The 26,916-nt window shown below is 36.1% G+C and overlaps 1 protein-coding gene across 5 annotated transcripts in view; it reads right to left on the bottom strand.

Moving 5' to 3' along the window:
- PDE4D (phosphodiesterase 4D) overlaps positions 1-26,916 on the bottom strand; it is a 570,552-nt gene that overhangs the window by 241,660 nt on the left and 301,976 nt on the right. The window contains exon 1 of one of the 5 annotated variants that reach the window (XM_052670425.1): positions 16,722-17,906. The exons of the other annotated variants lie outside the window; for them this stretch is intronic. Within the exon in view, the coding sequence (XP_052526385.1) occupies positions 16,722-16,768 (47 nt within the window). The 5' untranslated portion in view covers positions 16,769-17,906. Of the gene's footprint in view, positions 1-16,721; positions 17,907-26,916 lie in introns of those variants that run through there. 5 annotated transcript variants of the gene reach the window in all.

Here is a 26,916-nt window from a genome sequence, read left to right as displayed (position 1 = left end):
GCAGAACTTCCTATGCTGCATGTTCTGGCCGTTTCCCAATAATAGATTTATATAAGATTTATGTCTCCTTAAAAGTCAGACTTATTGTTTTTCTCTATCTTTTCTGGTGGAAATATGCATTAATATCTTCTTAGGATATTTTCTCCATATTCAGAATTCATTCTAGCGGGACTCTCATTTTGAAACTAATGTAATATTGGATAATTTATTAAAAAATTGTGAATCTACATGCATGTGTCTACTCAGTTCCCTACAGTATAAATATAAGTGCTTCTTTCGTAAGTGAATCACAGCATTTGCATGGATGAAATGCTTAGTTACAGTCACTTCATCTGTCTATTTATTGGATTTGTTAGAGACTGGGATGCTACAGAAACCACCCAGATATTTTCTAATTTTATGTAAAATCCAGTGTCAATATGCAGAGTTTATAACATAGCCAGTCTCTTTGTGTAAGTAACAACAAAACAAATTTGATTATCTTGTCAACTTCTCTGTTTAAAATATCGCCTACAAAATGGAAAACAGCAGCTCAGTGTCATTCAGGTCAGTGAATGAAAGGCAGGAAGCATGCTGTGGCTCTGATGAGTGTGAGCCTCAGTTCTTTCAAGATACAAACACTTGGCTGTGTTGGACATGGATCTGTTTCTAAGCAGAAACAGGAATAGTATTCAGTGTACTGTTAAACACAGTAAAATAAATTGGTTAACACACCATATTTTCCATTATTCCTTGAAGCCGAAATGCTTATCCTTGGGAATTTGTTTCGATGTTGAAAAGTCTGCAAAATAATCACTTTACTAATTTTCTTAGAATAACTAAAACAAAATAATTCTGGAATACAAATCTAGCCACACATAATTTTCAAATTTGCAGCCCCAGGTTGGGCACAAGCACATTAATAATTGGCTTGACTTTCACATACACTTAGCTAGATGAGCTTTTGTTGACTTCTGTCCATATTTTCTAAACTTAGAAATTGATTATTACACTGGTTCAAAAAATTTCTTGTGTCAGCAAGTGACGATTTATTGGAGTTTACTAAACAACAACAGCAACAACAACAACAAAGCTGGGTCTATTTGATTAAGAAACAGTAGGGTCACATTTTGTGGGACTGCTGAAAGTGGGTGTCTGAATTATTTTAAATTTCCATTTCTTAACCAGTATATTACATTTAAATGCATTGATTCCATTAGCTTGGGTTTCAGGTAAGAGAAATTTCAATATGAGGAAAAACAAGAGAACTCCACCACACATCTGAGTAAGAAGAAGCTAACAATTTCAAAGCAACAATTTTTCTTAAATGGATATTAAGGAGCATGAAATATGGACTGAACACAAAGGCAGAAAATGTTAAACTGTTTGTATGTAAAATTCTGCTAAGTAATAGAGCTACATGCTCTTCTTTAAATTATGATGTACAGTGTGCTAGGCAAACACAGTAAAATTGAACTCACTCTTTCAGATTTCCCTTGACCTGATTCAGTATGTTGCTGTGTCATTAGCAGTGTCAGCCTTTGGAAAAGCATGACCATGTATAACCATTTGGAAATGACTTGCCCTTTCAGTGGCAAGACACATTTATTTCAGCTTGAAGAGAAAAAATTAAATGCCACAGATCTGAGAATTGACTGAGCCCTATAAGTAATCACTAAGGAACTAAAAAGGGGAAATAAAGGTGAAATGTTAACTCTAGATGATATTGAATCATTTTATAATTATAAAACAACAGTCATTCAAAAAAATCTCTGTGTGAAGTAGAAGAAATCTCAACTGAAGAACAAAGACTTAGAAAAAAACACTGAACTGAATACTTGGTAATTTTCAAAGACTCTTAAGTAGGACATTTAAGAACTCTGATATTGGTTTTCATTGCTGTCATTTGAAATTAAAGAGCCATTTAAATTGGCAAAAATATTTTTTATCAAATTTAAAAAAGGATCAGGTATTCAATGCATTTTGCTCCTGCAGTTATAGCAATCTTACGTAATTTCTCTCAGCAGAAGTCTAGTTGAAACAGTGACCATTTGTATGGTGCTTCTGCAGAATGAATTTTAAACAGCAGCACAATTTTTGAATTTATCACATTTGCTACTAGTTGTCAGAATCTAGCAGGATTTTAAAGAAGATTTGGACCATCCTAATCTTACTGTGTTAAATCAAGCTCTACCCTAAAACTACCCTGAGTTGATAGATTTCCACTGTCTTTCAACCCCTTCACTGTCTTTCAAGTCCTTTAAACTAAAACTGTTTAACATCCACTGAAAGCTGATCCATGTCTCCCTGAAAATAAAAGACCATTTTTAATTTTAATTATCCTTATATTTCTTGCAGCACTGTACTCTTTAATTTTTTTTACATTGATACATGAAATTTTTCTGCAGATAATATGACCAATGATGCTAAATTACTTGCCTATACTTTATTTGTTCCTGCCTCACTGTGACGAGAATGCAGGTCCTGTTTATCAGAATGTTAGTCAGGATAATCTGCACATGATTATTTTTTAGTAAGATGTGAATGTCAAGGTCAAGGGCCTAAATCATGACACAGTAGGAGTTAAGTCTCTTAACACTGAAGCAGGTGACTGACATGTTGCAAAGTTAAAAGGTATCAGTAAGACTAAGAAACAGGAGAAGAGCCACATGTCACATGAGTCCTTAATGGTGATACTAGCAACGTTAGTGAGAATAATAGCTGCTGACGTCTCAATGAAATTAGCTACAGCAGAGCTGGATTATGAGGCACAGAAATAGTACTAAAAGAACTCCGGACTGGCCTATTAGAAACTAACCTACTAATCACACACACAGCTGAAAAGCCCTACAGGGTACTAAAAGCTGCCTTCTTCTCACCAGTGATAATATAATTTGATACAAACCTACAGATATTTATAGTCACAGTTTAATGCAGAACTAGGGGATGTGAGAAAAGAATCGTTAAATAAGAATTCAGAAACTTGAGGATAAAAAAAAAATCAAGGATACAAAGCAATAGGTTTGCTAGCTTAATATTACTGTGAAACATTTTCTCAAGAATCTCTTGGCTCTTAAAAAATTAAAAATATAAATTCTTTATTAGTTTCCAGTAAATCATTACGTTTGCAATCTTTTATGTATTAGTATCACTGTTCAATAATGCTTACAGCAATAATAGTAAGGAAAGGTTTAGCAGAGGTATCAATTTTCTCTTCTGAAGAAAAGAAATAAGTATTTCATAGGAAATAAGAGTAACTGACAATACCATTGTACTGTATTGAAAATAATAAATGTGGGAAATTAAATTAAATTCAGATGGACAACAAATGGACCAAACATTAATGAAAATACTAAAAAGCATTACAAGAGCACTACTTAAACATGACATAAATTATCTGCTTGGAAAGTTATAAGGAAGCTATTGAATAAATGTGTTTTAAAATGTCAGTTTAACCTTTGTCTGTACTGAGGAAAAGAGAAAGCATTTTAAGATCTTGCCAAATAGACTAGGTAATCAAAATAGAAACTATTTATATAATTGAAGAACTCCAGCATTCTTGTCACTGTATTTGAGATATTACTACCTCTCCTGACAGAACACACACAAAGGAACTAAAGTAATATAAAATTTCACCCAAATAAGCTATGAATAATGTAAGAGAAAATTAGGCTGTCAGTGGAAGATATTCAAGTTTGTAGCATCTACTTAACATGTTAGCAAAGAAAGCCTACTGTATTTCTTTCAATTACCCAGTTTCTTAGAAAACATTAAAAAGCAGAAAGTTCTGAGATTTTTTTTTTTTTTTTTTTTTTTTTTTGCATAGACTTTCTCTAATAACAGACATTCTTAACAGAAATAATACCTTTATTAGATCTATGATGGACACAGATATTCAGAAATTTGCATACTGTGGAGCATTTAATAGACTACTATATTCAGATTATTTTATAGAGATATTTCTTGACAGAAATGGTTGAAAATACTTGAAGTACATACCAGAGTTAAACTGAAAGCTACTGAAATTATAATCAACTTTGGAATGTGATTTTGTTTGATTGTGTCCCAGTTTTTTGTTTTTTTTTGTTTAATCCATATGAGATATAAGGCCCATGTATTAAAAACTATTATAATGTGGCATGGAAATGGGAAGTTTGCAAATACTACTGCTGAAGTAACTAGATTTTAATTCAGCTATTCCATTTTAAAAACTAAGAATTAATTTGGATTATTCATAAATTATTTTTAATCCATTTTTCTCACCAAGATGAAAAACCTTTTGAGATAAGAAGCTGCTGCTTATTAAGCATGATTTATTAAACAGCTTGCTTTTGAGACAATAGGGTCTATATTTAATTCCTTCCGCAGTTTGCACATTGACCTATTCACCTCGATATAGAACAATACGGGAGTATTATACATAACATTTAACAACGCAGAGAAAAGAACAGAAAGATGCCCACATTTGATTAGTCTATAACCTAGCATTTTGGGCACACTAAAGGACTATGGAATGAAGACAAATAAGAATCCCGTAAGAGTCCTAGTTCTGGTTGGAAAGGATGCCATCAAAATTTTAAATTCTTGTTTGAAGCTGATAGACTGCTCCAGAACAGAATTATTTCCTCCTATGCATCATCTTTTTAGAAGCTGAAACTAACCATACAGTGTAAGCCCTACTTGCTATGTGTGTTGACTGAAGCCATATTTACAAAGAATGTATGATTTAATAAAATTCCTTTTGACAGCTTGAAACAGAATCTCCCTATTGGTACTGATACCACTTTCAAAGGTTAAATGACTTTCTGAACCACCTTCACAAATCTGCGTTTAGATTAATTACCAATTTTGTTTGTGCTTTTATCAATCTCAGTTTTCTCATTTTAGTCATTTTTAAATAAAGTGACTAACACACCAACTTAATTGCAGACAGGTATTAGTAAATTATTTTAAAGGACAAAATTAATAATGAAAATAAAAAGCAAACTTATGTAGGTATCAAAAGATAATTTAAACTAAATTTACATTTACACATTTTAGATAGTGTTTATATTAGGAATAGAATACAGAAAATACCTGAAATATATCAGTGGTGTCATTAAAGTAGTTATACTAGATGCTCACTACTCCCAAAGTTTATTCCACAAAACTGAAAGATGTTACTGTTTTTACAAGTGTAGCAGAACTCACAAAATTTGGAGTTGTCTTTCAGAAGGAAATCCAAATGTGACTGAAAGTTTTAGAGTGACAAAAAATGTTAAATGAATTTATTATCCAGAAAGTTGTTTAACGTCAGGAGCAACCTTCTGGGTGATACGATCTACTCTCTTGGTGTCACAAGATCCACATCACACCACCCTTCTCACAACTATTTTTAGCATGCAGCAATCAATTACTTTCATACTTTCCTCCAATATGCCATTGGAAGGCTGTTCCAGAGCCTCACTTGTTTGACTATTTAGGAATACTCTGATTTCCAGCCTAAAGGTCCCAGTGGCCAATTAAAATACATTGATCTGTTGTGTTGTGCCAACACAGCTCTAGCACAGAAATATTAGAAAATCTGATACAACATCTTCCTGCAGATTGTTGACTTAACATGCTCTTGAAACTCTGCAGTGATAGAGGATTGACTAGGACTGATATTCATCTCATCATTTTTTAATCAAGAATAACATTTATCTATCTATCTATTTATTTATTTATTAAAAGAATCCAGTTGTGGTTTGCAGTTCATCATCTCCCATCACTTCACATACAAGTCTAGAATACAGTTCCCTGTCCTTTGACATTTAATTTTATAGCACATAAGGAATTCTGTTATTCTACAACTGAAAACCCTTGCACAGAAAGAAATACTTTGTGGAACACATTGTAATCTCTGTAAGATTAGTTTCACTGGATTCCTTGTCTTGACTTCTTAGGTATACAAAATGAATTTAACAAAACCAAATATTTTTGCCCTGAAAATGAAATTTACATCAATTCACATAAAGATCTTTGAGTTCTGTTTCATAAAAGTCTCAGTGAACTTCTCATTTATGATCTTACAAGAGACTCAGAACAGTAGACAAAATATCTTCCTTATTCTTCTGGGCAATTATATTTGATCTTCCTTTAAGGTATCTCCTAAAATACATTAATATTAACAAAACATCAAAGTTCCTTTTGATAACAAAAACACCTCTTACAGCCCGTAGCGGTCACTATTAATAACTTAAATCCCATTCCAACTGCACTGATGTCCTCAGCTTATGTTCATGACCAGAACACCCAGGACAGAGAAGTTCCTTCCATAGGGAGAACACAAAGTGAAGGCATGTCCTTACTAAAACTGCTTTGTTTTGTTTTGCTCTTTGAGGGGGGGTAAGTTAGATCTATGTAAATGTAAGTATGTAAATGCAAGTAAATGCAAGTCCCAAAGTCCTTCTCCCTGATCAGTATTCTGCTTCTGTTCCCTCAGCTGATATCCAGTGAAATATGTCTGAATATATAGACAGCAAGTTGCATCTTGGGAAGCACACTGCTGCAAGTATCCTTAGGTAGTATTTCTGAAATATAAAAATTTTTGTCCAGAGTACTGCATAAGAAGTTTAATAGTAAGAATGGATGGAAGATGGAAGAGGGCAGTGGTGAGTGGAGGAATGAAGATTTGAATGAAGGATGGAAAGCGGAAAAAAGAGAATCTTGAAGTTAGCCTTTATCATTGTTTTCCTTAGCTTTTTGTTTGTTTGTTTCCAGATTCAATCACATGCCTCGTCAAACCCTTTATAAAAAGAACTCTAACACTAAATCCTAAAATTAGAAGTATTTTGGTGCATTGTCATATATTCAGAAAGTGGATTCATTTTGCCTCTCAGAAAAAAAAGGAAAAAATAAACCCAACGTTTTTTGGTTCTGTATAATGAACACAAAGCCCTCAGTATCTGATCTTTTTGTGTAGGACTGTTCATAAATGTATTATGCAAAACTCTTAAAACTTTTATTTATTTTCACTTTGCAGAGGATAAGCAATGCTTTGAATCATCATCTCTAAAATCCTTCTTCTACTTCATGGAACATGCGAGTGTGCCTCTTGCTTGTACAATCCCTACCTTATTATGACTTAATCTCTGATTCTTACTTGGCTGCCATAAATAGCCATATATTACCTCAGCTGCAGACTAGCATGCATACGTTTTTGTGACTGTGGTATTCCCAGTGGCAGTTGCTTCACCACAAGCCACATCTACTTGCAAAATGCAATCCTACAGAAAGAAATATGAGCAGACTGTGAGAACTGCATAGCATCCAGAGATCCTATTCTTGCTAAAGACACTGTGTATAATACAGCTCACCAATATATTCTGCAATAATCACGGCAGTTAAAATCTGAAAACGTTTATTACATAGATAACCAAGGTAGCACCTTATCCAAAGTTTTAATTATTATTATTAGGTAGCACCTAATCCAAAATTATCCAGCTTTTATCCAAAAATACCTTCCAAGTAAACAATAAAGGTCATATGCTCAAACTAATCCCCATTAAAATCTTCCTAATTTTGGAGAAGTTAATTTCAGTATTTGTGGGCTGCATATTTCAAATAGTGTTGGATTAGAAAGAGTAGAAAAGATGAGCAGTCAGGTGGTTCCTAGGGTTATTATACTTTAATCGGACAGGTCATTTTGCTACTAGGAGGGAATGATCATTTTATATTTCAGTTAATCAAAGATCTTGAAAACTCTCTGGAGAAATCTGCAGAGTTACTGCTTACCCTCAAGAGCATTCCAGAGCTGCTTCAAACCAAAATCCCAAACAGGAATAGGGAATGAAGGGATATTTGTTAGTAACCTGCACCAAAGCTCACTTCAAGATTTCTAAGTTAAAGTACAGGCAAAAGAATTACTCACAAAATTAAGAAACAACCAGCAAGACAACTGGATGGGCTAGAAGGAAATGAGAAAAACATAATGGATATAGTCCTGGATCTCTATCAACATGTATATGAAAATATGCATTCCGTAGGAGACTATCCTTTCATTTAAGAAATATATCTTCCCGTTGTTTCCCAGCTGTAAAATTCACCATAACTCAATAATTTAAGTACAAGGTGATGAATGACAGAATCTCAAAATGATCAAGGTTGGAAGGGACCACTGGAAGTCATCTACTCCAACTGTGTTGCTCAAGAAGGGACTCAAAATAGGCCGCAAAGACTGGGAAATTACTGTTTTAGATTCACCACATCTATTTGGCTTATGACCTGCTTGGAAAACAGGTATCACCATTTATGTTGTATATTACCACAGCTTCTCTGTTTCTAGTAGAAAGAAGTAGAAGGTAAGACACCATAGAAATACCATGGATGGTAGATGAAAAGAAGTGTCACACAGCATTACATACACAGGTCACTCTGTAACACTTACTATTTATTTCCATGGAAAATGCAACAGCAGCATTTTTCTACATCCTACATATGTATAGTTTAGTTTTGTTGAGCCAGGACTTCCATTTCCAGGATTCCTGAATAGATCAGACTGTGACAGGATACATTTTACTCTGTTTAAAGTTAGGAGAGAAGGCATGAATGACATGCCTCATTGCTTTTCCAGTAACACCACTTAGCCAGTTAAAGATGAATTAACTATATAAGTAATATTAGAAGATAATGTTCTTAAATGGTCTGTCTAACATGTATAAACAGGTTAGATTTAGATACGTTAAGGTAATTTTCAGTACGCCAGTAATTGGTCGGTATCATAATTACATGAGCAGATATTTGCAATTAGATTTTCCCTTCAAAATTACACAGCAGTCAGACAGGTGGTTAACCTAGTACTGTTAACATCTCAAATAGCTGGCTAGAAACTAAATGAAAATGTAACCACCACTAATTATGTGTTCACTAAAATCTATCCAGTTCAGTAAAGTAGTTAGTTGCCTATGGAGAGCAGAGCTGGGTACACAGACAAGTGAAACCAATTTTTGAAATAAATCTTCCCTAGTGTTCAAAAATAAATAACCTAAAAAGGTTTTGTCCACCTCTGAACCAGCAAGGCTTATTACAGGTATGCTGTAATTGTTTTCAGATTGATTGAAATTAAATTATGAAAACTTCAAAACTTTCAGGATATACTGAAATCACTAGAAAATAAATTACTCTTAAAATAGCAGATGGTGGAAGAACTTATTCTCTATTATCTATCCCAGTAAATTAATAAAGAAAATAAACCCCATAATTACACAGAACAAGACACATAGGAGGAAAGTAATATAAAATTTGCAATTCTAGGACACAACATGAAATATTTTTTCTCTTCAAATGAGTTAAAGATCATGCCATTATTCACAAGGCATAGCAGTGTTGTTAGAATTTCACCAGGTAACTGCTGCACCAAGGTCAACAACTTTTGAAGGACAAACAAATTTAGTAGACTTTCATCCATACAGTAGCATAGGTAACTTCTAATTCTTAGTGCCTGACAGTGTTAAAAGTGCGTCTGTATTTCAGATCAAGTGAACATCACTTGTTGATGGCTGAAATTAAGAATTTCATAAGCATTATACAAGAGTAATAGAATCAGGAGCCACATTGCATTACAGATTGAAAGAGTTACACTAATGTTTTCTCAAAACAATAAGAATTATTTGTTTTCCTGGAGGGGATAAGCTGTCATTTGTCATATCACAGTAACCCAATTAAAAGGAGAAGATATGAAATAATGTAATTTAAAGCAATTCCTTCAGATAACTGAGAATAGGAAGCCATGCTTCCTTAGAAAAAAAAACCAGAAACTAACCCCATATTTCTTGTAAATTTACTGGATATTATCACTGAGTAAAACTTAAAGTTCCAATATATAATGAACAAAGAGCTACCTTTTGAGAGATGAACTAAGCTAAATAAACTAGAAGAAACACAGTTCCCATTTAGCATTTAAATTTGAGACTTCAGTATACTCTGTATCTCTGTAGTTTTCTGGTGTCTGAATATTCAGAATATTCAGAATATTATCTTAATCAGTTCTCAAAAGAAACAGGGTTACTGCATAAATAAGGCAAAACACTTATTTTCATACCAGTTTTCCATATTCAAATTTTGAAGTAATAAAATAGTAATAAATTCTAGTACAGGAATATCAACTGCCATTTTTAAGGCTAGCAGAGAAGTACACAGCCCTTTCTTCTGTTAATATTTTCATGTGCATTATAATGGAAATGGATAGGATACTTAAAAATAGTTTCCAGTTTCCTAAGCAAAACTGCTCATTCTTTTTTCAGTTGTTGTGCTTGATTATGTCTACTGCTTTTAAAATCTGTATTTTGTATATTCCATTTTGCTAACCCTGTGGACCGAGTCACCCAGAGAAAATTATTCTATTTATTAACAGTTACTGACCAATAACTTTTACTGGAAATATCCTCATCTTTTTTATGGCTCACATTAAAAAAATAAAAAAATTAAAAAATGAAGTTATCTGCTATTACCAGGAATTAATACAGTCATATAAAAGGAATGAGGGATTACGTATTCAGGTCAGGTTTCAGAAGAAAGTATTGAAATCTTCACAATCTTACTATTAAAATGCCTGTTAGCATTGTGTAGATGTGAAACCCATCAATTCATATTTTAACAAGTTCAAAGTGCAATGGGCTGGAAAATATATTTGATGACCAGTCTTCTTCAGTTGTGTAATAATCAACTTGTAACAATTTTTGTGCTTATTCTGTTCCCTCTCTTTGCTCTCCTCCTAGTCACCACGGACTGCCTGAAACGATCAACTGAAACAGTAATCTTTGGTTGTCTCCAAATGTCAAATACATAGCTATCGCATGAACTTGCTAACTAACCAGAAAATTTAAAACTGTAATTTGTTTTCTGAATAGGAGTTAAATTCCCATTCTAAAGTACTTCTGTGAAAGAAAAATCCTACCCACTTAACACACATCAGAGAGTTTAGAAACAACATAAATACCCACAAATCTTACTCACTACTTAAGTGAAACAAAAATAATACAAATATTATAACACAACCAACAAGGTTATTGTAATAATAAATAATTTTTTCTTCGTTATTACCATTTTCTAAGAGATGCGAGGTAATTTTGGCTGAGTCAAAGTGTTAATTTTTCCCAAAGTGGAAGAGAAGTTGGCTCTTTGTAAGCAGACAAGAGTAAAATTAGCATAAACATCCAACAAGATATGTTATGAGTAAAACAAGCTTATTTTATACTGTTGCAACTTATTCATAGTTGCTGGATTTTCTGAAAGTTCATAAAGATCCTTCAAGAATTTAACTTGACCTAATAAGCCTGAATATGACTGGTTAAAAATGGATGTGGCCTACAGCCAAATGTCCGTTAACTATCCAATAATTCAGGTACATAAAGTAAAGCATGGTTAGTATTTTGAGGGTAGTTCCCAGTGTGCCCATTACACTGCTGATAGTTTTTTCACACATATGCAATTTGGTATGGTGCTATAATAAATGACACTACCACTTCTTAGGGCACATACACACATGTATATATGTATATGCTTACAGTATCTATATCTATATCTATAGCTACAGCTATAGCACCTATTGTGCTGTATCTAATCTTCTCGATTCATAGTGTTTCAATTTCTTTTCTGTCCAAATTAACAAAATGCAACAGGTAGTTCATCCAGAGGACAAGCATATGAAGTAATTTATCATATGCTGAATTCAGAAGAGCATAAGGCAAGTCCTGACAGAGTCCCCAGTGGGCTTCACTAGCATGGAGAAGTCATTCCACTTTACAAACTGGAAATACTGCATTTCAAAGGTAGAAACATTTGGTTTGAATTATATGCAGTATTAAGAAGGTGAATACGCTGGTCATCCAACAATATATGTTAAATTATTCTAGAACAGATCATTATTCTAGAACAGAACCACAGCAGGTCTATTAAACAGATCCACCAAGGACACCTGAAGTGAATCATGACACAGTCAGCACTAGGTTATGCAGTTACATTATATTCTTATTATAGTTATATCATTTTTTCTGCACATGAATTTTACTTGCAAAAGTGCCATGATAACTGTGTGGAAGACTACAGAGCACATCACTGACGAGAGATGAAATTTACATAGACATACACAGATACATATCTAGGCTACCCATCAGGAGTGCTGTCAGGCTTCAGTGACTAGTTATACCTGGGAGCTTTTTTCTTTTCTTTTCTCTCCATTTTTTTTTTTTATTATTATTATTTTTTATTTATTTATTTTTTTGCATGGAAGCCTTACAAAAAAATCAACACATACATAATATGAATAATAACAACATAAATATTTGCCCTAATTGCAAATGGTAGAAATATTTTCATCTTTTCACTGATAATCAGCATGCTGAATATTGTTTAGGTGCTGCTAGGCACCTAGGGTTTTAGAAATATAAAGGAAAAGGCGATACACGCCTTAAAATTGAACTCTTTCTTTCATTCAGTATATAAACCTTACTACACTCATTCTGACTGGAGCAATAAACTTCAACACTGCCTGAGGCAAAGCAACACCTGTTACTGAGCACAAGAAAACAGGGAATAAGGTGACCTTTCATACTTAGCAGTACTGTGAAAACCTACTGGTCTCAGAGGATGAAACAAACTTGTTTCATCTTAAGAAGATTTATTCTTTAAGAAATTATGATTTTTCTCCCCCAAATTTATACTCAAATCTAGAATTCCAAATGAAGAATTGTGACATTCCCCTAAAAAGTTTATATTAATGCCACGAGTCTAAAATACAGAAAGCATTTGAATACTGCATGGAAAAGCACTTCAGGAAGAATCTCTTTTTTCCACTATAAACAAAATTTTATAGAACAAACATATGAATAAATATCAGCATGAAACATTTCATCCCGGTTTGAGTTAGAAGAGTTGTGCCATGAGAAGAGTTAAGACCTTTGATATAGAATTAGACAAACTCAGTTCTTTCTTGAGGTGACTAAGTATGTCTTAAGAACTCATGAAAAGTTTACTTCATGGATTAGCACTGTTATTTTCATTTTCTATCTTTTTTTTTTTTCTTCACAATTACAGATTGTTCTGTTCTCACAGAATGCAAGAACCCGCACAACAGTGAGAAGCAGAACCGCTTTTGGTTAGCCAAAATCCACGTGTGTCTCTAGCAAGTTTGTAAACAAACAACTCATTATCATTAATTTAGAATATTGAGGACAAGAGAAGACAGACTCCTGTGAAGCAGTGATGACTGCATTAACTCAGGGGTTTACCAAATTGCTGTTCAAAAAGCTAGTCAACAAGCTAATTTGAAACAAAGGGTATCACACAACCATGGACTCAGCTCATTTTCGCATTAGATGAAGCATATGGTGATCAAATCAAGAATATACAGTGTGATTAAAGCAGAACCAAGGAATTAAATACATTTTAAATTGAATTAAATTTTATTCAATCTTCCTGTGATGGAAAGAGGTTACGCAGTTTACTTTGAAAAGGTCACCTGTAGATTAATTTCAAATCTTTATCAGTTTAAAGAAAGATGATCCCAAGCATAAGTTTGCTATTTCTATTTTTCTTATGGTAAAATTTCTATGTGCAATATTTGTTTACTCAATTAGGCAAGCAAAATTGAATACCATGTTTATCTTTATTTGGTTTGGCATCAAAAAGACAGATAAAATGCAGTGGAAAGGAAAGTCAGCTCATACAACTCAGCAGTAGATGTTTCTAAAATTGTTTCCAGTGTGAATGGCAGTAAGATGCATGTTGTTAATACATAATTTATATTATATTGTATGCAATATGGTAAGTAGTTGTAAAATCCTATTCTTGCTTCTACCAGTATCATAAATGTTTCTCACTGTTGCTAGGAGTTTCCTTATCCTCACCTGGGACATCCCTTGCCCAAGCTACTGTATCAGTTCATGTTTTGTATTTGCTTCTCTTTAATCCACACTACTTGAAACAGCTTCTGACAAAATACCTCTTTTCTGTCTTCTCCAATCTCATTTTTATACCATCTAAACTGCACTCAGACTATAGCTACCCTTATTTGTCTGACAGAGTTTTGATCCTAGTTTTACTGCCAGGGACCATATATATTTTATATCTGCTTTTGGCTAGGAGTCAGCTGTTTCCTTTTACTAGCATTACCAGGACAGTTCACATACTGGAATTCTCAAAACATCTCCAAAAGCTTGTTCATATTTGTAACTCTGCTTTCAGGGCTTCACTTTCTGGTTATTCCTTCCCTAAACCAGCACAGAGGAACAAACACAAAAACACATCTATCACCTTGGCTGATATGACATGCAAATAAAGCCCTGGAGTTTTGGAAGTGAAAAATAAATTTCTGACAGTTTTATTTTTTATTTTCCTCTTCCTCCTCCATATTCCATATGAGACAAGGAGAACATGAAAGCCCTGTGCATGTCTCTGAGGTACAGAAAACACCTTAAAAAAGCAACATCTGTGAGGTACAGAAAATTAGTTGTCGTATTTCTGATATACTTAGTTCTGCATGCATATAAAGGTTACAAAATATTATCAAGTACATGGCACCATCAACAAAACATCTTTGATGTGTTGCATCAGCACTGGGGAAACATATTTAAAAGACAATCAACTAATATTTGTATTAAACAAACACAAAACTAATTGGGTCCTATGGAAGTTATCTTTGTTATCATCCTTTAATTGGCACCTGAAAGTATCACAAGGTGAAGTTATACACATACAGTTTTCTTTGTGACACTTCCAATTCACAATAGAAAAGGTTGGCATACCTGATAGGCAAAACATAGATTTGTGAAGGTTCATCATCAAACAAACAAAAAACTATGACTGACAACTTTAAAGTTCTGCTGTCCATAAATGCTCCTGACAGACCTACTGTAGCATGAATAAGCAAATTTGCCAGTTCTGAGTTTTGAGAGGAACAACAGTAGTCTGAAGACATTTTAATACTAAATTAAGGTCTAGCATTCAATAAGCACAAAAGTAGCATGGTACTTTTTACATTCAGTTAGAATATTAACCACAGATCATCTAATTAACTCCATATACTTGTCACAGCAAACACTTCTGCCACAGTCTTGCTTAGACAAGGGGTTCATGCTCTGTGGCAGACAGCAAGGGGCTGGGAAGGAGCAGGGAAAACAGCTAACTACATTTTACAGGAGAAACGTAACAAACAATTGGCTTGCTCAAAATCAGTTTCAAAAGGCTACAGACCTCATGTTGCTTGAAAATTATGTAGACAGGAGATGAGCCCGGGGGGTTAAAATGTTCTTAAAATTATTTCTCTAAGTTATTAAAAACAGAAGTAGGTCAAATTCTTAGAAGACAGTGGAAATGGTGCTCCTGTTAGGTTTGGAGTGCAGTAACCTTTCTGAAAGATCTTGCTAAATAAACTGCCAAAACCAAAAGATGAAAGATATTGAAGATCGCATTATTCATTTTCTGGGTGATAAGAAGTTGGCTACTTAAGGGCTTATATGTAAACCACAATGGTCTTAGGGAAAGGTACAGTAAAACATAATAAAAACAACACATACATCAAAAGGGCAGTGTGCCTACTAATTATTTAATAAAATCAGAATAATAAGAGAAAACAAGGAGCCAGAGCATCACACCCCCTTATCCTCCCCTCCCCCCATAATCTGACAGCCTACATGCCAGCTCCTGCCATTGGCTCAGCTCAGAGGAGCCAGTTCCTCTGACAAATGACACTCAGCTGACGCCAGTGCTGGTGCTGCCAGGCACCAGGGTCTTGATTTTATACTCTTCTTCTAAAATACAATTTTGAAATGTCATAAAAACGACTTGGCTTTAAAACCTCAGCTGACACATTTTCCCAGGCAAAATTTATCCTGAAAATATATACAGAGGCTGGCACACATTGAGGGCAAATCTTTCAAACAAATATGCACACAGATGCCCATCTCACAACCTGAATACAAATCTTTTCCACAGAGCTTCCATAATGTACTTGTCATTAAAAGCCAATATTTACCTAAGATGCAAAAGTTTTCCGGGAAACTAATTTTGCTTTACACTGATCTGCTCAAGACAGATCTCAACAAAAGGAGCATGACATGATGCAACAACCACTGGCAGAATTCATAAGCAAGTCAACTCTATTGCTAAGAAAGTTACAGAGAAAGCCTGTTCAGTGAGCAGGAACTACAGATGTCTGTGGTTTAATGAGGAAACAGATGTTTTAATGATGATAAAGAGATTTTAATACTATGTGTCTGCCTTCCAAACAGTCACACTCGAAAACCTATCATACAAATGCATTTATTAAAGATTACTGAATTATCATGCGAATGAACTTTTTTTTTTACTGCTCTTTAAGTCACATGAATGTATATAAGTAAGTTCCAGGATAAACAATACGATATGAGAAGAGGAAAATACTTCATCATTTCCGTCAAGTAATGCTAAGTAAGAAATGGGAAGAAGAGTTCCTGTTCCTTTGATGCAGAAAGAAAATACACCTCCTTCTCAAGAAACGTTTGTCACACAGGAAAACATGACCATAAGAACACCAATTTTATTACTTGTCTGTTTTGTAGAGAGAAGAGACTGCCAAGCATATGATTTTTGCAGCACTATCTCTGTGAGATTCTCATATTTTCATAGCCCAGTTAGTCCTCATTTGACATTAATGAAGGAAAAAACACAGCATCTGGTACTTGCCACAGTATTTTGCAAACAAGCATTCCAAGTTTAACAATCTGTAAAGTGTATTGATTACTCACCATATCCATGAATGCCTCCTAAAGGGGAAATTATTCACATGCATCATGTTCACAGATCTTCCAACATTAGTGTTTTCCTTGTCAGACAGCTTTATCTGTTATGGTATTCATAGATGCATTCCAGAACAACTGCATGAGCAGTTAACAGCAGGGATTATTGCAAGAATCACTGTAATCCACAGAAATAAAAATTCCCAGGATCTGAAGAAAGAGTTCTCATAGGGTTTTCTAGGTACATGTCCATCCATTTATGCCTTACTTACTACTTAAAAAGCATTAAAGTAATTAGTATACAGAAACTTTATGACAATGCCAACAGTTTGCCTTGATAAAAATCCAAATGCTTTTAATATGGATTAAAGCATCTTCATATACAGCATTTTGTACAGTTGGAAAAGGTTAGTCAAGAGATAGTTTCCTGTCATCCATGCCAAATCAGTGGTTAGAGGGAAATGTGTAACTTCAGACTGCTTTGCCATGTTCAGAAAGGAATACTGCTTTTTCTTCTTTCTTAGACACATATTCATCAATGGTCACTTTAATGCAGTTTTCCTTTATCGCAAACCCAGGGAACAGGATGGTGTTTAGTAGCCATATACAACCAAACTAAATTTCTTTCTGAATTTGATTGTTGGGTTTATTTCTTCATCTAAGAAAGAAAGAAATAAGTATGCGTTTTCAGCTCCATAGAACAGGACAACAGTTAGAGACTATCATGAGATAAGATCACATCATGACCAGATCTGTCTCTGCTGCCTAATCCCATAAGAAGGCTGCCTGCTCCCTTCAAGTAAAATGACTAAGCTATTGATTCTTGCACTGCAGAACCTTGTTCTCTTTTGATGTTACAATGTATACCAAAAACATCTGCATCACTGTTTATGTTGTGAAACGAAGGCAAAGCTTCAAGTCCGTCTTAGCTAAGAATTCTTCCCCTGCTGTCCTTTCCTTTCTTTTCCCCCCAGTTCAGCTCCCAGCTAGTTATCACTCCTGAAGCTCCGGCAACATCCTCGGGAAGCTTCTCAAGCCCAAGCCAAAGGAGCCGGTGTCCCCGTTCAAGCAGCGCAGGCAACAGGCTCCGCTTCCTCACTCCTCGCAAGGATTTCCAACGTACCCCTCGGGCTGCCGGTGTCTTCGCCCTCTCTGCCCTGCTGCCAGTCCGGTGGCGGCTCCGGACGGCGGCGGGCGCGGTGCCGCTCAGCCTGCGGCGGGGCCGGGCTGCGGCGCGGGCAGGCTGCCTGGCAGGGCTCTGCTGGCGTCAAGGGGGCCCTCTAGGTGGGTTCTCCCACACAGCGCCGTCCTGCGCGGCTCTGCCTCCCACACACCGAGGGGGAAGGACGGGGCCGTGGGGGGGGACCGAGCGCCAGAGCCTGCCTGCGAACGCCTGTGTCGCTGAGTGGCCGGGAGCGAGGAAAATGCAGCAGTCGAGCGCAGAAGCAGGCAGAAGATGTGTGCACAGCATACGCTTTGCTGTGCTGATCGCTCCTGACATTTAAAAGATTTCTAGAAATGCTTTTACACTTCAAGGTGCCCAGGCTACACACAGGTCACTTGCCATTCTTTTTCCATCCTTCTTTCTTTTTTTTCCTTTTTCCCCCCAGTGTTTTACTCTGCGCTAAGACTTTTTAAACTTCAAATGACCCCTTGCCCTTTGAGACAGGAAATCCTGCAGTTTAGAAGCAAACTGCAACTTCAATGGCATTAAAAGCTGTGATAAAAGTGTGTATTTGATTAGGGGGTGTGTGGACGTGGGAGCAACGTGATAAGATACTGCACTGTAGATTTTCATAGGTTCTGTTTCCGTAAGCTCTTTTGCTTCCGTGGCCCTGTTCTGCAATACCCCAAATTAGCCCTATTAAAGTTGATACCATTCTGAAGAGAGAATAAAATATTAAACTACTTGAATGTGATAATGCATTTGCAGTGAAATAGTATTTAATTCAGTCATAAAAAGTGAGCTTCTGCTGCTGCACACATTGTATACTGTGTGTTGCACTTTGAAGAACTGGAGCACCAAAATACAATAGATGTCAAAATTTAAAAGGCTCCAGAAACATTTTTTGTCCTCCTACTCTATGCAGAAGGCTGGTTGCTTATTTTTTCATTGAAATGTAGCTGCAATAGAAAACAGATACTCTGTGTTACAAAAGGTGAGAATGAAAATTAGCCTTTTTCAGTAAGAATTTAGAAAGCAAAGCATCCATGTTCACTGAAGACATTCAGTATAACACGTAAAAAGATCAGGTAAAATGTTACAGCTTTTATGATATGTTTATGCTTTACATTAAAAGCAGCACTCCCCCCGCAACTCACTAACTTTGGGATTTATGAGATAAACATTTTAAATAAATATAAACAAAATAGTGAAAACTGCAAGGATGTGTCGTTCATCTGAGTGTTAAAAAAAATATTACCTCTAACTAATCCAGTTGTCTGTTGCTTTCTCTAGGCTAGATCCACTTCCTATGAAATATTAAGTACACCAAATGCTACACAAATCTGCACTGTCATTATTATTTCATACTGCGCTCACCTAACTGAGTACTTGCCTGATCATCTCTAGGCACTGACATTTTCCACACTAGACTTAATACATTGCACTGTCCTGAGAAAGTGTGCACCAGTGTGCCACTGAACGCATTTGGAATTCGCTAATGAGACTGTTCTGCGTCTATACGTCATGAGGAAACCAGTTTATTTGTCTGTCTCTAGTATTAACTTCAGCACAAACTGATTCAACTAATTTCATTCAGAAGCAGAGTTGCAGAAGGAGGGTAAGCGTACAATAAAATTACTTGATAACATTACCTTCAGAGTTCACCAAACAAAGTGGAATACAGAATGTACAGGCTTTCTAGAGGAAGGTTAAGCTCAAATCAGGGATCTTAATCAGCAAGAAATTTTTGTTACATTTCTAGGATAGGCTCACGAGATTGCTACTCAGTTCAATTTGAAAAATGCCATTTGTTCAAACAATATTTGGACAAATAAAAGGGCAAAAATAAGCATTTAGGTACGTCAGTTCCAAGTCAGCTTCACCCACCAAGGTCTCTGAAACAGTATGTACAATTCAATTCAAGGGAAAAAAAAAAAAAAAAAAAAAAAAGTTAAAAAAACAATTCAGAGCAGGTTTGGCTTTGATCTCTTGATTCTGCTATTAGGACAGTGCTCTGATAATTGGAATTTATGCTATCGGAAGGTATAGTGCATGTTCCCAAGTAGTGCTTAAGTAGTGCACACAGACAGAGAGATAGTCTGCGAGTGATATTGGTTCTTTCCAGAAACATAGAAGTCCCAGATCATAGTCCCTTTAAAAGGTTTCCTTGATAATTTTCTACCAAGATTAATTAGATAATGGATTATGCATGTTGATAGCATAAACTAGCCTGCAGCGCTTCTCATTTTAAGACAAAAGGTCACATTGGACTATAGAGTGAGGACCTACCCTTTTATCTCTCTCTCTTACTGGTCTTAGGAGTCTTGCATTTCTGACTGCCCAGTGAAATATCTAATCAGAGAGCAGTAAAAAGTGTGTCTCATGAACTTTCTAACTGACCTGTTAGCATCTTTGTTTCAGTCCTGTTCTCTGAGGTCAGAGAAACCAAAGAGGACTATTTGCATTTCCATTCCTTAGTTTCTGGACGTATTTTCTCCCCACAACACTCAGATTTTAACTGCCAGTGATAGCAGTACATTCATTCAAAAAGTGACTAACACTTGGGTCTGTCAACCTCTTCTTAGATGTGCAAGTGCACTAGCAGATTAAAGGCTTTCCTTTGTAACATTCGTGGTCCTAATAACAGGGCTAATAGATGTGAGAACTGCCTTTCTATCAGTGACACGTCTTAATACAGAATCAATGCAAACAATAATACTATGTATACATACTGGTCATGAGAAACAAGTGGCAAGTGGCATATATAAAGCTTTTTTTTTTTCCCCAAAAAGGAGCCAAAGATCACTAAATTAAATGTTTTGGTAACAATGCAATAATGGTTAGGACAAATGATGCCTCTAGGAAGGTAAAATTAGCACTTAAAGAAATGCTGAAAAGCCAGCTATAAGTAATATAATTTCATCAGTGTCGCAGGTGAAACAGTGGCAATGACCTACAGCAGCTTTTATAGATATATATGCATTATAAATAATGCAAAACAAGCTGTTGAATTCAGCCTGTAGATTCTGAGCACATATCAATGAAAAAAAAAAAAGCACCAGCTCATTCTATCAAACTTGGCAATTGTATAAAAAGAATGACATACAAATTATCTGCAATACTACAAAAATACAATGATCAAATCTATACATGGACAAAAAGTGTGGAGATGACAATTACCCATATGTGGAGCTTATTTCTATGTTTTGATCATTAGAATCCCTTTATTATTTATAAATATTCCTTGAAAACCATATAGTTTAAAAAATCAACATAATTAATGAACTGCTAAGATCTATGCATCCCACTGTTAAAGGTTTATTACATAAACACACAGCAGGTTTATTTGTCTCTGTTCTTCCTATCCAGTCTTCTTGAATCCCTGCAGGCCTTCCCCCTCAAACAGAATGCAAGCAATATGAATGTTTGGTTTCATGCTACAGAAACACGATTCTGGTGGGCTCTGACACAGTCTCACATGACTTCACTCTGAACTGAAGAATGACAGAGCAAATTGTTTCTCTATATTCAGAAGAGGTCTAAATGAGCGCTATGCAGTATGTATAGAACACATTCCACACAACTTGCCCTCGAGGCTTTGGAGCGAACTTAGGACCATGATTATCTCAACAACAACTCAAAAGAATCAATATTTTCTGTCTTCTATTTTCTTCTTAGCATTTTTCAAATGTGTTTTAATTTCTTCTCAGTCCTCCCTTCTCCCTGCTCTCCAGTTGTCCCATCCCGTCGTTGTCGCCTCCGTCCCCCAATTAAAGAAAGAAATGGGTCTCAGGTAGCCTTACCCTAACATGCAAGATATGCTCAGTTGTAACAAAAATCATTATTGCTGAGAATCTCACTCAGTAAACTGCACTTCTTGGTAAGGCTTTGCTGCACTTTTATTTCCTAATGTCCTAATCCAGGTATTAGGAAAAGGTTCTTCACCAAAGTGGTCAGTCCCTGGAACAGGTTGCCCAGGGCAGTGGTCACAGCCCAAGGCCCCTAGAGTTCCAGGAGAGCTTAGACACTGCTCTCAAACATGAGGTTTACATTTTGAGTTGTCCTGTATGGAACCTGGAGCTGAATTTTGTGATCTTTGAGAATCCCTTCCAGTCCAGGACATTGCTAAAGTCATATAAATTTAAACTGAGATAGATGGAGTAATCTGGAAAAGAATGTCGGTATCTCCCTGAGAGAGTAACTACCTTCTTGTCTCACTTGAAGAGAGAGAGTCCTTCTCTCCTTGGCTTTACAGGTCAGTGATCCTTGAGGAAAAATTACTATAGCTATCTGGCATAGCAGCCTACCTCTTTAAATTAGGCTGGTCATGCTCACAGACTCATCTCTTCCCTATTGCATAAGAAAGGGTTCAGTGCCTTAAAGAACATTCTACAAAGGTAAACAGAAACTTTACATGTAATGACATTGCATTTCCGGTTTGGATGTATATCTGTTATGAAACAGCTATTTCCATCATCCAGCCACAAATTCAAAAACTGTATGTTACTGAAACTACTAGGTACAACTAACAATCCCAGAAAAAAAAAAAAAAAAAAAAAAAAAAAAAAAAAAAAAAAAAGAAAAAGAAAAATTGGAAAAAGTTATTTAAGAATTTTTTTTTTTTTTTTTAAACAACAGTTAATATTGAAATGTTCAAGAGGCTATGCTGAGGCACATGGAAAATAGGGAGGTAAGGACAACCTGCTTCACCAGGTCTTTCCTTACCAACCCTCTGTGATGGTGTACCTGTGTCAAAGGCAAGGGAAGAGTCACTCAAATTACAGAATCAAGGAATCATTTAGTGATATGTGTTGGAAGAGGCCTTTAAGATCACCTAGTTCCACATCCTTCCCCCTCCCCTCATAGGCAGGGACACTTCCCTCTAGACCAGGTTGCTCAAAGCCCCATCCAGCCTGGCCTTGAATGCCTCCAGGGAGGGAGAATCCACAAACTCTCAGGGCAAACTGTTCCAGTGTCTCACCACTCTCACAGTAAAGAATTCATTCCCAATATCTGCTCTAAATTTACACTTCCAATTTAAAACCATTTCCACTTGTCCTGTTGCTGTATGTCCTTATAAAAAGTCGCTCCCCAGCTTTCCTGTAGGCCCCCTTTAGGTATTGGAAGGCTGCTATAAGGCCTCCTAGAGCTTTCTCTTCTCTAGACTGAAAAGCCCATGATGTCTCAGCCTGTCCTCATAGTGGAGGTGCTCTCTCTCATCACATCTGTGACTGTCTTCTGACCTGCACCAACTGCTCCATGCCCTTTGTGTGTTGGGGGCTCCAGAATCGGATGCAGTATTGCAGGTGGAGTTATATGAGAGCCGAGTAGATGGGCAGAATCACCTTCCTGGACCTTCTGGACATACTTCTGTTGATGTCTCCACCCAACCTATGTCTCTGTTTGGGATTGCCCTAGTCTAGGTGCAGGACCTTGTCCTCTATCCAGACTTCAGTAAGGCACCTGACACAGTATCCCTCAACATCTTTTTCTCTGAATTGGAACGATATGGATTTGATGAGTGAATTGTGCGATGGACAAGGACATGGTTGCGAGATTGTACCCAGAGAGTGGTGGTCAATGGCTCAATGTCCAAGCGGAGATAAATGATGAGTAGTGTCCTAAGGGGGTCAGTTCTGGGATCGGTGCTCTTTAATATGTTCATCAATGACACTGAATGTGGGATTGAATGTACACTCAGAAAGTTTGGTGTTCAAGTCTGCACCTGAGTCACTCTATCTATATAAGCTGGGGGAGGAAAAAATAGAGCACAGCTTTGCTCAAAAGAACTTGGGAATATTGGGGAATAGCAAGCTGGACATAAGCAGAATGTTCCCTTTCAGTCCAGAAAGCCAACTGTGTCTTGGCCTGAATCAAAAGAGCATGACCAGCAGGTGAAAGGAGGTGATCCTGCCCCTTCACTGTGCACTGGTGAGACCTCAGCTGGAGCACTCCTCAGTACAGGAGAGACATGGACCTGTTGATTCATGTCCCAAGGAAGGCCCCCAGAATGATCCAAGGGATGGAATACCTCCCTGTAAGGACTGACTGAGAGCTGGGGCTGTTCAGCCTAGAGAACGGAAGGGCCTGAGGAGACCTGATAACAGCCTTTCAATGTCTAAAGAGAGCATAAAAAAGAAGGGAACAGACTCTTCAGCAGGGCCTGTTGTGATAGGCCAAGGGAAATGGTTTCAATGAAAAAAGAGGAAATTTAGACTAGACATAAGAAAAAAGTTCTTTACAATAGGGTGGTGAGGCACTGGAACAGGCTGCCCAAGCTGTTGGTGGATGCCCCATCCCTGGAGGCATTCAAGCACAGGCTGGATGAGGCTTTGAGCAACCTGATCAAGCTGTAGGTGCCCCTGTTCATTGCAGAGGAGATGGACTAGATGATCTTTCATGGTCGCTTTCAAATCATGTGGTTCTATGATTCTTTAATAAACCTAAAAGAAAACCTAAAAGAAGACTCAGAGGTGATCTGATCAATGTCTATAAATGCCTAAGGTGCGGAAGGCAAAAGGACAAGGCCAGACTCTTTTCAGCACAGAGTGGCAACAGGACAAGGGAAAAAGGCCAAACTGAAGCATAGGAAGTTCCACACAAATGTGTGTAAGAACTTTTCATGGTAAGGGTAATGGAGCACTGCAACTGGCTGCCCAGGGGGGGTTGTGGAGTCTTCTTCTCTAGAGACGTTCTAGACCTGCCTGGATACCTAACTGTGTAGTCTAGTCTAGGGAGCCTGCTTTGCAGGGGTGTTGGACTCAATGATCGCAAGAGGTCCCTTCCAGCCCATATAGTTCTTTGATTCTGTGATTCTGTGATTTTATAATTTCTAACATGAAGATTATTTTCTATTATTTTTAATAACACTCGATTTCAAACATATCGTTCAGGGTATTTGAATCTTGAGTGACAAGTTAGGATGAAACATCACTTGTGCATACCTCAAGAAAAGAATAACAGAGGAATTCAATTTATTCCATTAAATTCTGATTATTCCATGAGAAGAAACTTAATGTGAAAGCAAACATTTGATATAAAATTATTTTGCTAACATAATCATGTTATCGTCAACTTAATAAATGAGGCTAAAATAGTGATTATTTACTTTGCTCACAAAGTTGTCTGCTAAAACTGGTCTCCATTTTCAGTTCTTTTTTCTCAAATTTGAATACATTGAAGAAGGAAGAGGTAACAGAAGAAATCTCACTAGCAGCCCATATTTAGATTAAATGAAAAACAGCACTGATGACTTCTGGAAAGACTTCTACTCTGCCTCTGTGTAAGATGAAGTTGAAGTTAGAATTCAATCATTAAGCTGAGAATGTTAAATGAAAAAGCTGGATCTTTTCAGATGCTGAAAAATATCGACATGAAAAGGCATAAATATTCATTGGAAAAATGTTCTGTTTGTTTTTAATCAAATTCTCCATTCATATTAACATCACCTTCTATGTTGTGGAGAAAAGGAAATCTTAGTATGTTTTTTGTAAATACTTGTATTTCGTTTTTTAATAATTTGTATTTGTATTAATGTAGTGAAGATGACTTATCTCTACATTGCTATGCATTCATTATATGTATTCTGAACACAGCTACATTTTATAAAAGAGAAATAAAAGCTTTCAAAAATTAGATAATTTTTTTTTCTGGATGTCAGCATTGTAGTAGAGTGATAATTGTTCTGAGATGTCATTTCTTTTCACAGATCTTATTTTTCTATTAAATATACTATTCTACTGTACTCACATAACTAATACACTCACATAAACTAATATGAAATACTCACATGAAATAATATTCAGTTTATGACTTAATTATCTACAACATTTTAGAATACTTGAATTATCTCTTTGCTTTTAAAAAACTGAAATAATGGATGTATAGACTGCGCACTGTGAATTCTGAAATTTCTCCAGACACCTTACTGAACTTTCTGATACAATGCTTTCATTTTGAACAATATATCCTCCAGTTTTCTGTTACCTTTCATATAGCTTATATGAAAAATAAAACTAACATTAATATAATCTATTTCTGAAATTACGAATTTTTATACTGGACAAAGTACACCAGTGAAAGAAAGCCCATCTGCTTGCCTTGGTTAGCCTTGTTTTAGTTGCTTTTAATATTGTTTGTATATAAATAACTTCTGTCAGTGTGTAACTTAGTCATCACAAAAAGTATTATGTGCAAAAAAATCAGGAACTGCAAAACTGTAGGTTTTCAATATTGAGATTATGCCACAAAAAGGGTTAATAATTATGAAAGAAATACAAGTAAGTTTAGGTACTGAATCTGTCTTTCCCTCCTGGTCAGCCTGTCCTCACAGAAATGAATGGTTTTTCTATGTTCTTGTATAGTTTTAAAAGTTTGAGAAGGTTTATAAGAATTATATTCCTTCCTACTTGACTACTACAAGATCTTGTAATCTGATTCTTGTCTGAAGTGATGGTTTCCTATTGCTAAGTGATATGAAAGTGTCACTGTACTCCTACAGTCTACTGTTTATAACACAGCTATAAATAAGAATTCTAAGTGAAATCCTGGGACTCTAGTAGTAATGTTCTGGCAAAACTTGTCATCTCTCACATCTGCCCTAAAATTCTTCTGCTGATCCCGACACTTTTTATCTGAACCAGTTATTCTAATACTACTTTGTCTAAAAAATAATACTAAGATGGCTGAAATCAACCTAATGTAGTAAGTACATACTTATTTTATACAAAATCTTTTATGTAGAATCAAAAAATATTTAAAAAATATTGGAAGGGACCTCTGGGTCCATCTGGTCCAACTCATTCTCCAGCAGAAACACCCAGAACAGCGTGTCCAGGCCCATATCCAGATAGCTTTTGAAAATCTCCAAGCAAGAGACTTTAGGACCTTCTAGGCAGCCTTTGCTAGTGCTCTATCACCAGCTCAGCACTAATGTGCTTCCTCATATTCAGAAGGAAACTCTTGCATTCCAGTTTGTGCCCAATCCCTATTGTCCTGGCATTGAGCACCACTCAAAAGGGCTTGGATCTGTCCTTTTTG

The sequence above is a fragment of the Tympanuchus pallidicinctus genome, unplaced genomic scaffold (genome assembly GCF_026119805.1).
Source record: "Tympanuchus pallidicinctus isolate F22 unplaced genomic scaffold, pur_lepc_1.0 scaffold9, whole genome shotgun sequence".
NCBI classification, from domain to species: Eukaryota; Metazoa; Chordata; class Aves; order Galliformes; family Phasianidae; genus Tympanuchus; species Tympanuchus pallidicinctus.
This window is presented reverse-complemented; position numbering and strand designations above follow the sequence as displayed.